The sequence below is a fragment of the Diabrotica virgifera genome, chromosome 8 (assembly GCF_917563875.1).
Source record: "Diabrotica virgifera virgifera chromosome 8, PGI_DIABVI_V3a".
NCBI lineage: Eukaryota > Metazoa > Arthropoda > Insecta > Coleoptera > Chrysomelidae > Diabrotica > Diabrotica virgifera.
Window position 1 is genome coordinate 40863929 of NC_065450.1, and position 14931 is coordinate 40878859.

Genomic DNA, 14931 nt, shown 5'->3' on the forward strand with positions numbered 1-14931 from the left:
TTAAATTGAGGATTTGATTATATGTATTGTTGTGGAATTGTTTTTTAAGGAAATTCAAAAAATTAAATTTATATCAACGACCATGAAATGATAGTTTTTCATCACCCTGTATATGGCCAAATTTGTTTAGAATTTAATTTTGCTTTTTAAACAAGTGTTTCGGAAAAATTAAAACGATTAGTGATAATTATTCGACGAAATGGTCGGAACATTAAACAAAACATTTCGGTGATTAGAAAGTGGAGAGATCGTTGACGGGACAATAACGTTTTTAAGATCCTTCCGGGAAGGTATTTTAATGTGGTATACAAACGGTATTATTTTAGTTATAAGAGTAGAAAGTAGAAAATAACTAATTATGATTTTCCTTGAATTTGACAAATTGGAAAAGTTATGTGGAAGAATATTGGGTTTCTTAAGAAATAAATGGTTGGAGAGAGGTTGTTGTTGAGTGGACGAAAAATATCGGGAGAAGGGATAATGGATGTGAGAGTATGGATTGGAGAGGAAAATAAAGTCACTGTGTAATTGACATCAGAAGAAGGCAGTCGAGTTTTAAAATTGTATAATCAGTGTAGAGTGGTGTGATCAGCCTTTGCGAGCAGAGTCAAGTTGAAACCAAATCGTCGACCGGTTGAAGAGTTAATTTTCATGGTCCGAGGGAGATTCCTTTGTTTTGTCTAGAACGAGTAGCTGATTATTTTCCCTTTGTGCACTAGATATTCGAGCAAGTCCTGTGTGTTTTTCTTGGGAGCAGTTTTGACGAGGGGGATTTTTTCGCAACAACCAGAGAACACGTGTTGAGAGAATCAAGGACAGCGCAATCCAGAAAACGAGGAAGTTAAGAATAAAAGGTTAGTCAAATCATTTGTCTGAATGGAGAAAAGTTATTTATATCAAGACCATATTTGTTTACTTGTTTATTGAACAATATTTTTGTAACATAGTTAGTCATTTCAAATTTGAGAAATCAATTCAAAAGAAGAAAAGTAAAATTCATTCAATTCAGTATGAGTAAATAAGAAATTAATTAAATAAATAATTTTGTCAAACCAAGGAGATATCAAGGAGATAATTTATTAAGGTAGAGATTGTTGCAACAAAGGTAAATTTTAATAATTTTAAATCATATGTACACGGCATTTAATAAAAACAATAGATTACATGTATATAAATTTGACTGTTGTCAATTTCCCTGTTTCTAGAAGAAATAAAAAACCAGAAATACTAGAATCCACACATTACTGGTATTGGATCAAATACAAAATTAGCCCTGACAATAAAATTGATTGGAAAATTTAATTTGAATTTAGTTATGTCTTTACATAGGCAATAGATAAAATAATTGGGTAATCAATCAAATTAAGAATTTGCTAATTAATCTAAATAAATAGAAAAGGTAGAGAATAACAGTATATTGAATTATATATTGGCAAAAGATAATTTAATTCACGTACCTATGTTAGAAATTTTATTTAGAAAATTAGTTCGTATTAAATGGTAAACTAAACAAAACAACAAAACAATAACGTAACAAAAATAGATAGATACTATGTATTATTGGGTGCGTTCGGACGACCATAGCGGCTGGCTGGCAGCAGAAATCGGCTGAGTGGTTGCATCCAGCCGTGATAGGGAAAGCTTAGTAAATCTCTCAGCGGCTGGCTTCCAGCGGTGACGTCTGACAGCTACTGCTGGCTCAGCTATCCAGCCGCTGTGGTCGTCCGAACGCAACCATTGTTTTGAAAATTTGGCGGGATTTTTGATTTGTCGGGATTTTGGTCATCAGGATTTTGGCTGTCGGGATTTTGGCGTGTCGGGATTTTGGTCGTCGGAATTTTAGTTGTCGGAATATTGGCTATAGGGATTTTGGGGTAGACCCATAACAATATATTAGCTTTGACATTTTGTGTTAAAATTAATTACGTATATTTGTAATATGTTATTCTCTGGCTATTAGTTTTATCTTTAGTCCATCCTTTGACTGCAGAGCCAACGATTTGGGTTCAAATTCAATTGCATCAGGAGTTGCTTCACATTTTTCAATATTAAATTTTAATACGACATTTGAGACACATGCAGCAATAGCTAGGAGTCCTAGGCGTTTACCTAAAAAATAATTGACTTATATGCATGCTTATAATATAATACAACCTTACAAACACAAAATATTAAACACGGGTTTTTTGGTTTCTCATTTGGAAGTATATTTTTCTCGAGATATTAGACCGTTTCTATAATTTACCTAGGGTATCACGATAATTCCTTTTTTTTCGATTATAGCGCCATCTATCCACGATTCGAAAAAATGTCTCGAATAGAAGTTGCGTACTTTTACCTAAGGAATCCGAATCTACAATAAAAAAATGGGGGTTCCTATTTAAGATTTTAAAGTTACCCCTCACCCCACCAGGAAGTAGTATTGGACGGTCGTAGTTGATGTCATTCGATAGATTTTTGGAAAATATTGAACACGGAATTTACTAAAAAATGAATAAATATTTTCAATTTTGTTGCAAACCGAAACTACAGCCGCATCATCATTCCAGTTCAATCAGAGAGTGCAGCATAGACCAGTAAGGATTTGCGAAAAAACGTCTATTTTTAGATGTGAGAGGTGGCATTCGGATTTTTGCAGATAAAGTTAGGTGACACCTTCAGTAATAATAATGGACTAATAATGCCCGGAACATTAATAAAAAAATTAAAATATTTAAAAATTTCGAAAAACATCGATTTTTGTCTGCTTTCTTTGCTTATAACATTAAAACAATTCGTTTTGGAACAAAGTCGTAAAAATATAAAATAAAGATAATTAAATTTTGTATGATATACGACTGGTAAAAAATGTCTTAAGTTATTACCTTTTCTGCAATATAGCAATAAATACAAAATAAGGGGGCAAAATAAGTCTGTTGTTATTCAATATTTTTTAACCACTTTGGTGACACTTAGAACCTTAGTAATTCACATAGTAAATTCTTTGTAACATACTTAATTCGTGTACCAAATTTCATTAAAATCGACTCAACAAATTTTGCATAATAAATTTGCAATCTAAATGTTTTTAAAAAAGTTAAATTTTTTTAAAATCTTTCTGAACAAAAAGTAGACCATTTAGAAGGTGGCTCATTTTTTTACATATAAAGTGGTGCTCTACCTATCTAATACACTTTACAGAATTAAAATCAGATTATTTAAGGAGCCCCAGCAATGTTTTAAATTTATAAACAATGTTTTGGCTTATAAAAAATAGCTTTGTTTAATAATAAAAAAATTAATTTTTAGCAATGCAAATAATTAAAACCGGTATAATTTGACTTAAACTTTCAAATGGTGTCAGCAGAATTGCTATTTTATTTTTAATCAAACATTTTTCGCGTTCAAAAATTGCAATTTCTCGATTTTTTGAAAGTTCCACCGCGTCTATCTCGAAAACTATGCATCCTACTAAAAAACTTGTAAGAACATTTTTTGCTTAGAATTACCCCAGAAATACAAAAAAAGTGTTTTATTTTGCGAAAAACCGATTTTATATAATTCCTCAAGTTCTGTGTTTATAAAAATCTTATCGACATCCGGATCAACTGTTACCAAAAAATTCGTGTTCTACGGGTCAAAATACATAAAAAACTTGGGTAAGTCCATCTAAATAAAGGAGCCCGTAGCACCCCCTCCTGGCCACAGCACTAATTTGTTTATAAGGCAAAAAATTGTTTATAACTTGAAAACATTGCTAAGGCTGTTTAAATAATCCGATTTCAATTCTGTAAAGTGAATTAGACAGGTGGAGTTCTTCTTTATATGTAAAAAAATTGACAAATCTTTGTATGCTCTAGTTTTTGTTGTGAAAAAATTTAAATTTTTTAAAAAAAGTTTAGATTGCAAAATTATTATGCAAAATCTAGTAAGTCAATTTTAATGAAATTTGGTGTGCGGTTTTAGCACATTACAAAAATTTTCTAAACGAATTAGGAAGGTTCCAAGTGTAACCAAAGTGATGGAAAATCATTGAATAAAAACAGGCTTGTTTTGCCCCCTTATTTTATGTTTATTGCTATTTTGAAGCAAGGGTGATAAATTAAGACATGTTTAACCAATCGTATCTGATAGAAAATTTAATTATCTTTGTTTTATTCCTATAGAACTTTGTTCTAAAATGAACAGTTTTTAAGTTATAAGCAAAAAAATTAAAAAAAAAAGAAATTTTTTGAAATTTTTAAATATTTTATTTTTTTTTAATGTTTCGGGCATATTTGAGATGGTGCATAAATCAATTATTATTAACGAAGTTATCACCTAACTTTATCCGCAAAAATCTGAATGCCACCTCTCACATCCACCTAAAAACAGATCCTTACTTGTCTAGCAAGTACCTTTACCGGTTTCGAAACTTATTCGTCTCTCATCAGGAGGCATATATGCTGCTCTCTCTCTGACCCAACTAGGAAAAACCCAGGCGTGCAGTCACGGATTGCAACGAACGAAATGGCAGGGATGCCCTAGCGGCAACTGCTAGCAAAAGACTAAGTTTTCAATCTAATAGCACATAAAACAACACCAAAAAATGTTACTCTACATCCTACCAGACTGAAAACAATGGGAACTTCAGTCTGGTACGATGTAGAGTAACTTCTTTTGGTGTTTTTTTATGTGCTATTAGATTGATAACTTAGTCTTTTTCTAGCAGTTGCCGCTAAGGCATCCCTGCCATTTCGTTCGTTGCAATCCGTGACTGCACGCCGGGGTTTGTCCTAGTTGAGTCAGAGAGAGCAGCAAATGTGTCTCCTGACGAGAGACTTATAAGTTTTGAAACCGGTAGAGGTGCTTGCGGCACCCTCTGATTGAACTGGAATGATGATGTGGCTGTAGTTTCGTGTTGAAACGAAATTGAAAATGGTTATTCCTTTTTGATTTACATGTTTACTCTGATTGGAGTACGAAGGGAACCATTCTCGTGGAACTTTACCGCGCTGAGCAAATGGGACGTGAATTATAAATTGTAAAATTCCCTCAGCTTCCTTAGTCTCAGCATCCGTTATGGCTTACAAATTGTAGAAGCCTCGGAGGCGTAACCAGAGAAATTTCCCATTGTTTTCAGTCTGGTGGGATGTAGAGTAACATTATGTTGTTTTATATGCCATTAGATTGAAAACTTAGTCTTTTTATAGCAGTTGCCGCTAGGGCATCTATGCCATTTCGTTCGTTGCAATCCGTGACTGCACGCCGGGGTTTGTTTTTGTTGGATCAGAGAGAGCAGCATATGTGCCTCCTGATGAGAGACTAATAAGTTTAGAAACCGGCAGAGGTGCTTGCTGCACTCTCTGATTGGACTAGAATATGGTGCGGCTGTATTTTCGTTTTGCAACGAAATTGAAAATGTTTATTTATTTTTGAATTATTTCAACTTGAAATAACCAAAAAATAATGCACTTTTTTGGAGAAATAAAAAATATTATTACAACTTTTTTTAAATATTTAAAAAAATATGTGTACCTGTTTTTGAAAAATGTTTATATCATCAAAAGTAAGCAAGTTACGCTAAAAATAAAGTTGATCCCTTTTTTTTTGGTAAAAAAAACTCGGAAAAGTCACCCCCTAATTACAATCTTAAATCAAATTAATCATTACCGCTTCACAAGTTACTGTGCTCATGTATTATTGATATGATCTGTAAGTATCATCGGTTCAAAGGGCTTATTTAAAAAGCAAATTGGTTTTAAAGTAAATCTGTTTTAATTTTTAATTTAGAAAAAAAAAACTTTTTTTTAAATAACTTAAAATTTATTAGTGTGATCATAAATCACAAAGAGTAAAAAAACATAGTTTTTGCTTTTCTGAATATTTTGGATTTTTTACTTTTTTTTGGACGGCAAAAATTGGTTAAGACATGTCTGTTCTAAATTTGCATACAGTCGTGATTATTGACTAGTTAAAGTCCTTTTAACTACAGCTCCTTCAAAAATAAGCACTTTGAACCGATGAAACTTACCGACATAAACGACACATACACGAGTAAAACAACAAGTAAAATGGATTAATTTCATTTTTGATGCTAATTAGGGGGGCCTCCCCATGAGTTTTTTGACCAAAAAAAGAGACTAACTCTATTTTCAGCGTAACTTGCTTACTTGATGCTACAAACTTTTTAAAAAACATACAGGGTGGGGCATTAGTGTGACAAAGTCCAATTACTCGTTTGTCGTAAGAGATACGAAAAAAGTTATTTAGGTAAAAGTTGGGGCACACATAGTAGCATAATATAAAAATATTTTCAAATACACAGGGTCGTCCGTATTGACAGGGTGACACAAACTTATGTTTTTTTAAATAGAACACCCTGTATATTTTTACATTTTTGGATTCTCCTCGATGTTTCATTTCTTAAAATATATGGTTTTGTAATATTATACGAGGTAGTTTAAAAGTTAATTACGTTTTTTTGTTAATTTCGTAGCAAAATCTACACCCTGTAGAATTTTAGTGATTTGACATCAAATTTTTATTTTATGTTCAAACGATTTTTAATATAGTCTACTATTGTTAAACATCAACAGTATAGCGAAATGTGTAATTTTAGTATACAGGGTGGGTCGAAACTCGGAATGAGTATTTTCTGAGTTTTCTTAAATGGAACACCCTGTATTTAAGTATTGTAATGAAATGATATTTTATGGTACTATTTTATTTCTTAAGTATTCCCTATACCTAAGTGCTTTAATTTGTAAGTTATTCGTGATTCTTTAAGCCAAATATTAATTGTAAGAAAAATTACGTGAAATTTTATTAGGTGGCTGTGAAAATATTTAATCAAAAATAATTTTTGGAAAAGAAAATACATCATAATCTAGTCTGATCCTTAATTTATTACTATGGGATGAAATATCCAAATAAATTCGTAGTTAAAGTTGTTGGTGCCTAAAATATTAATAAAAACATACAATATTCTACCTAGTCGGCTATGACACTAAATTTCCTTAAAAATTTGACATTATACTATTTTTATAGATCCAGTTGCTTTGTTACCATTACTAATATGTATTTTTCTTATGAGAAACTGAATAATAAGATTTTGGTGCTAGTGGAATATAACAAAAATGTGCTACTAGTAATAAGAATTTTTCATCAAAAAATTCCCTGATAGACGACAACTAAGAAGAGAAACGTTTAAAAATATACTAGAACGGTTTCAATGGAATGATCACTTAGATTATGATAAATCTGCTCGGATAAAAACTATTTTAAGTGAAGTAAACAGCAATTAAATGTAATCCTTAGTGTCACTGAGGATCTGCATATTAGTACAATCGTTCTTACAATCTAAGTATCTAGTCTGTTGAAACCGTTTTAGTATACTCTCAAAAGTTTCTCTTTTTAGTTGTCGTCTATCAGGAAATTGCTGATGATAAATTTTTATTGCAAGTAGCTCATTTTTGTAATACTCTCCTAGCACAAAGCCATTTTAATCCGTTCCTCATTAGAAAAATTAGTATTAGTAATGGTATCAAATCAACTGGAACTATATAAATAGTATAATGTCAATTGTTTAAGCAAATTTTGTGACATAGCCAACTAGGCAGAATTTTGTATGTTTGATTCATATTTTAAGCACCAACAACCTTAACTACGAATGTATTTGGATATCTCATCCAATATTAATAAATTAAGGATCAGGATAGATTATCATATATTTTTTTTTTCGAAAAATTGCTTTTGATTGGATATTTTCACGGCTACTTAATGAAATTTTACGTAATTTTTGTTGCAATTAATGTTTTCTTAAAGAATGACGAATAACTTACAAATTAAAGCACTTAGGTATAGGGAATGCTTAAGAAATAAAAAAGTACCATAAAATATAATTTCATTACACTATTAAAATACAGGGTGTTCCATTTAAGAAAACTCAGAAAATACTCATTCCGAGTTTCGACCCACACTGTATACTAAAATTAAACATTTCGCTATATTATTAATGACTAACAGTAGTAGACTATACTAAAAATCGTCTGAATGTAAATAGAAAATTTGATGTCAAACCACTACAATTCTACAGGGTGTAGATTTTTCTACGAAATTAACAAAAAAACGTAAATAACTTTTAAACTACCTCGTATAATATTACAAAACCATATATTTTAAGAAAGGAAACATCGAGGAGAATTCAAAAATGTAAAAATATACAGGGTGTTCCATTTAAAAAAACATAAGTTTGTGTCACCCTGTCAATACGGACGCCCCTGTATATTTGAAAATATTTTTAAAATATGGTACTAGGCGTGCCCCAACTTTTATCTCAATAACTTTTTTTCGTATCTCCTACGATAAACGAGTAATTGGACTTTGTCACATTAATGCCCCACCCTGTATACATATTTTTTAACACTTTAAAAAAGATGTAATGATTTTTCTCCAAAAATTGCATGATTTTTTGGTTATCTCTTTTTTTTTATTTAATGGCATAGACGTTAGTCATTCAGCCAGTTGCAATAAAGACTATACAATCCTATCCCGAATACAAAAATAAACACAATCAATATACTAATACAATAAATAACACAATACAATAATAATACAATAAAAACAATTATGGATTTCTGATAAACTGATATAATATTTATGATAAAAGGATTCAAATCTGAACATAAATCATAAAAAATTTCACTCCCGCGTTTTTTTTTGAAGTTATACTTCTTTAGGCGCGATTGAAAGTAAAATTTCCTAATTCTGCGCGCATGCGCACACAGACAGTATGACGTTTAGTTGCCGAATCTTTCAAGTTATGTATAAATATATCAGTGCAAGAAAAGGTGTGAAAAGAATATATTAGTGTTTTTAATAAATATATTATTTATTATAATTTTTGTGTCTTTGGATTTGTCTTGCCCGGGAATAAGATATTTTATAATAATAGTAAGTATATTATTTAAAGTATTTTTGTATTACATTTGTCAGTATGAATGAGAAATCTTGTAACCTGTCATAGCAAAAGGGAGATAGCGCAGTGGTAGAGCGTGTGACCGGAGATCAAGAGGTCCCGGGTTCACATCCCGGACGATTCATATTTTTTTTTATATTTTTGGTATGTAAAGAAAGTTGGTTTAATATTTAAATAAAATACAAATAACCTGTTAAGTAAATTAATTTCGTTGAAATCATAATAATAGAAGTATAACTTCTTACGTGCGTACAAAGTACACACACATTCTTTTTTTTTTTTGGTTATTTCACGTTGAACTAATTCACTTTGAAATTTGACGGATATGACCTATTTTTTATTAGCTAGAACTTTGTTTCTATTAGGTCTAGAATGTTTTTTTCAATAAAATACTTACTGTTTGAGTTATTTGTCAAAAACCGCCTAAAATCGTATTTTTTTGTTGAAAAATGAAGGTATTTACTCGAAAATAAATCGAAAAGTATTACAGTGAACTCTCCCTTGAACGGACAGTGGTCGTTCCTCATAAAGTGTCCGTTTAAAGGAGGTATCCGTTGAGGAGAAAAAATATGTTACGTTAAATTTTTTTAAAATAAGTAATTAGAAATATTAGTTGAATATTACATACAGTTGAGTCCGCGAGTCTTTACCCGTGCGTCATTAATACCTGGCGAGATAAAACACATACTTTTTATCTCTTATAGCATCACTCCCTTCCACGCATGAAGCTCATGACAAACCAGCTGCCGTTTGTTATTAAGTTAAAACACATGTTATTTTTGTGAACCATCTAGACTCTGCATTGAAAAGAGATGGGTACAAAAAAAGACGATTCCGTATGTTTTCATAGTTTAAGTCTAATTTGTTTGACGTTTCTGCTTTGTTTACTTTTTGGGGCTGTCAGTCAGTTGAATTTTTTGCGGTTTTTGTCGAATTTTTGCGTTTGGAAGTTTCTTTATTATACACAAACAGTTGATTTCACAACTAATTTTATATTGGACTTTAAAATTTTAAGGTAAGCAATTATATTTTGGCAATTAATATTTAAAACCTACAAAGCTAACGTCATTCACACAGTAAAGAAGTGATTGTGTTTAGCTTTCCGTCAATGTGAATAAAATGACAATTAATTAGTTAGTACAGTAAAACCTGTGTTACCGGCCACCTGCCAAAAACGGCCACTTGTACTAACGACTAGTTTAAAAATTCTCCAAACCAATTATATGTAGACTACAAAAACTGGCAATACCGGCCACCTTTCTATATCGGCCAATAGTTCTTTCATTTTTAGTGGCCGTTATTGACAGGTTTTACTGTAGTTATACACTGTTACTAATAAACCAAGTATAAAAATTATACCGAGAATAAATCAGGTATACGCTCTGAGCTTCGCTGGTGGCGCTCCTAGCGGATTACTGGAATTATCTTTCACCGGTCATTTTTAAATTTATTATTTAATTGTTATCGCTTAACATTTACAACGCAAAAAATTAATCAAATTGTAATCGATTTTTTTAAGATTTTGCTAATCATTTTGACGTTCTATTGATAAAATATGAATTTCTTACTTCGGATACTTTCACAATTATCGTGTAGATGGCGCTAAGATTTTTAGATTAAATTATAATTACATATTACGGAACATTAAAAAAACTTAAATTCAGTATTTAAAACGTAAGTATATTTAAGGTAAAAATATATACCACAGCTTTGACCAACTAATATTTTTTATAATTAATGTTTTTAATTTAATTTTACATTAATCACTTTGACATTTATGTCAAATTTCCGGTAAACGTTTACAGACTTGCCACTACTGGCGCTCGAGAATTTGTAAATATCCCCTCTACGTACGAGCTCACAGCGGATAGGCAAAATCACTATAGTTCAGAGAAATAAGGGGAAAAATAGCTTGTTGGTGACACAACCCCCTCCAGGCCGAAACCAAATTTTTTGAGTAATATGGACATCTATAATAATAACCTATATATTTCCTGCAGCCGATTTTGATGATATACATAGTTATAAACAAATGAAGATCAAAAAACGGTAAATTTTCGCTTTTTTCGTCTATTACTAAGAAAATAGTCATTTTAAACAAATTTAAGAATAAGAAACTCATAAATGGTATAAAAAACTTCAATATGGCGTTTGCTTAATATGTCTATCCTTATTGGTTGCTTAGAAAATTGCAAAATAAATCATAAATTTTGAGTTTATATAAATATTTATAACTTATGTAAAAATTAACTTAAAACCTTCTTATTACACGGAATGCTGAGACTTATGGTGCTTAATTCATACCCTAAATTTCGAAGAAATTGGTCAAATAGTTTAAAAGTTATTTAATTTGTTTATCCCAAATTTATTTTTTTTGCAACACTGTAAGTCAGAAAATGATGAAGCTACAGTAATACTTTGGATAGTTTATGGAAGAAGGAAATTTACAGTATTAATTTAATTAAAAAAAAATTACAAAAAATAGTTATAAACATTGCAAAATTATTTTGCAAAAACATGTGGATTAAATAAATGGGGGGGCTAACTTTGTCCCTAATTGTCCTAGGGCAGTTGTTTTTCTTTCTAAATGTGTATAAAAATTCAGTCTTTCTAAATATGAAAAAATAATTTTTCTACAGGTAACGGTTAAAAAGTTATTCTAATTGTTTATAAGTAAGCAAAAAATCGACATGTTTTTTCAAAATAATTTTACACTGTTTAAAATTATTTTTTGTCATTTATTTTTAATAATGGTAATAGTATAAATGTTCTTCTTTCATAAACTGTCCGAAGTATGATTGTAGCCTCATAATTTTCTGACTTGTAGTGTTGCAAAAAAAATGAATTTGGGATAAACAAATTAAATAACTTTTAAACTATTTGACCAATTGCTTTGAAATTTAAAATATAATTTAAGTACAAGAAGTATCAGCATTCCGTGTAATAAGAAGGTTCTAAGTCAATTTTTACATAAGTTATGAATATTTTTAAAAACTCAAAATTTATGATTTATTTTGCAATTTTCTAAGCAACCAATAAGGATGGACATATTCAGCGAACGCCAAATTGAAGTTTTTTATACGATTTATGAGTTTCTTACACTCAAATTTGTTTAAAGTGCTAACTTTTTGGTAATAGACGAAAAAAGCGAAAATTTAGCGTTTTTTGATCTTCATTTGTTTATAACTATGTATATCATCAAAATCGGCTGCAGGAAACATATAGGTTAATAATATAGATGTCCATACTACTCAAAAAATTTGGTTTCGGCCTGGAGGGGGATGTGTCACGAGAAAAATCTTATTTCTCTGGACTACTACCAATAAACATGGAATAACTTAGATATAGGTTATACGTGGTATAAGAATTTAGTCCAAGTTTATACCGACCCACACCCTTGTTTAAGTCTGGTATAATCTATTTTATGACTGTCAATGTCATCAGAGGCAAAAATATATTATCTTTTGATTTGTTTTGTGAGTAATTATATAATAAAAAAATGTGTTTAAGGGGTGTTGCGTTGCGGCTGTCGAAGAAGTTGATAATTTAATTAACATGATAGAAAATACACGAAAAAGGAAACTTCTCAAAGATAGAATAAATCCCTTTTCACAATACACCGATAAGGAATTCAGAATTAAATATCGGTTTTCTAAAGATGGTGTACGGTTTTTAGAAAACCTAATAGGTGATTCACTTATTTGAATTTGATATTGCATGAAAAGTTGAGTAAACAGTCCATATAATGCACAAAAAATTTCAAGATGATTCGTCAATTAGTTTAAATTTTATTCAATTTGTTTACCCCTAGGAACTTTTTTTTGCAATATTATTGTTCAGAAAATAATATTGATACAGCAATTCTGTAGAAACCATATGAAAGAAGAATACTGGTATTTTAAACGTATTTAAAAAAATCAATAAAAACTCATTTTTATCATTCCGAAAAGTGTTCGCCTAGGTTAATTTGGTTTGTCAGTTACAGAGAAAAATCAAAATTGACATATTTGACACAATATATCATTGTTGCAACGTTGCCAAACTATTATTTCGGAATAAAGTGGGAATACTTATATCTAACTTATAGCGAGTTTATTAGTAACGAATTATTTTCGTACTATATCGACCTTATACTTAGAATAACTATTCTAGATATAAATACGGAATAACCTTAGAATACGAGTGTTTTATTAGTAACAGTGATAAAATATAACATTATTTTCTATAAAACTTTTTTAAAAATTTTACTTTGATTTTATCAGTGGGTAAAATTCTTCTTGTCCTTAGTCAATGGCATTACTTTTGTTTATTTTTGACACTCAACATATTGCAAAATACTTTAAAATAAATAATAATAAAACCTATTACATCAACACACTGTAAACGTTGTTGTATATTTAATTTTATTTCCTATAAATTGTTTATTTTATTAATCACGAATGATATTAAAAGAATTTATTAATGTACTTCAAATGTAGCTGCAATTCTGCCAAAAATTTTGAAGCAAAACTTACATTTGACATTCTATTTATTTGATAACGTCAAATTTTATAGTAAAACCCGTAATCGGAACAGTAGCCACTTTCTCTCACTTGTTGTTGCGTGAAATAGATTTCCGACTTATTTCGTATGCTTTAAATGATGACGCACGGGTAATGACTCGCGGACTCAACTGTAACACAAGTTGTGGATGAGACGCAGCATTCTCTAGGAACAAACGAACTTTTCGATTTTCTCTCTGCATTCTTCTATCAAATTTATTTAGCCAGTCTGTCATGATTTCCCTTGTCATTTGTCATCCATGATTTCTTATTGCTGTACCATTCGATAGGTAATTTTTCTGCGTGTGAAACCTTGAACCAACGTGGACTTTTAGTGTTCCCTGTTACCAATGGCCTTTCGTTGTTCCCCATTATATTGGTGCAAAATATAATTATGATCCTATCTTTAGAAGCCTTACCTCCAGTGCACCTTTCACCTTTCTTCTTCTTCTTCAAATGCAAATACACTAATGGATGTTAGCGATCACATTTTCCATTAACTCTCTATTTCTTCCAATGTGTATCAGAGATTGAATGTCGTTAATCTCTGTCCGTTGCCTTATGTTTCAGAGCCAGGACATTTTCTCCTTTCAGGGTATAACTTTACTTGGTTACTGCGGTAAACTCTAAAAATTAATCCCGTCTCATCTGCGTCAAAAATGTCTCGCGGAGAGTATACTCTCTTTAAAGTGAGCAGTTTTTTTTCCAGTTAGAAACCACTAATAAATCTAGAGCAGCTGCTTCGCTACACACAGATTTGAAGGAAATATATGGTGTTGCTTACAAATTTCTCAAACCATCCACCAGAAGTTTTCACATCATCGCTTAGTTCACTTGCAACTTCTAATGCATTTTCTTGAATAATTTTACCAGAAGCAGTAATATTTTTAGACCGCACTTTACAAAATCAATCGAAAACAATTATTTCTAGGTCTAATGCAGCACCCTAATCGACTTTTTCTTTCAAACTTAAAACTTGTTTTTGGGCGGACCCCATATTATTCACGTTGCAAAAACACTCATAAAAGTTACTACGTCTATTGAAATGGCTTAATCAGAAATTTCGGTTAAAATTCTTAAGTCCTTGTTCCAGTCAAAACAATAATTTAATGAGTTCCCGGTGTCGCATTTCTTTCATCGACGGACACAAACATTAAATTTTTATTACTTAGTGTTGAACCGTATCAAATAATATATCACGTCGTAGACATTTTGTTGATTTGAAATAATAAAAGTATTATACACATTTATATTGCAAAATATTACAATAAGAAGTAATCACTTAAAAAAAAAATGTTAATTTTTTTCATTTACTGTCCGCATTTACCCTCATTTACTGTCCCTGTACGTTGTTGAGAGTGTCCGTCTAAGGGAGTTAAAGGGTACAGGTTAATATATCGCCGAATGATTTTTGTTTAAAAATCGTCCGTATAGAGGAGGTGTCCGGCGAAG

General features: G+C 30.7%; 1 protein-coding gene across 1 annotated transcript in view; it reads right to left on the bottom strand.

The window, feature by feature from the left end:
• Positions 1-1129: 1129 nt before the first annotated feature.
• Positions 1130-14931, bottom strand: part of LOC126889533 (cytochrome P450 6j1-like) — a 109753-nt gene continuing 95951 nt past the window's right edge. The window contains exon 5 of the mRNA XM_050657885.1: positions 1130-2109. Coding sequence (XP_050513842.1) covers positions 1943-2109 — 167 coding nt within the window. The 3' untranslated portion in view covers positions 1130-1942. The remainder of the gene's footprint in view (positions 2110-14931) is intronic.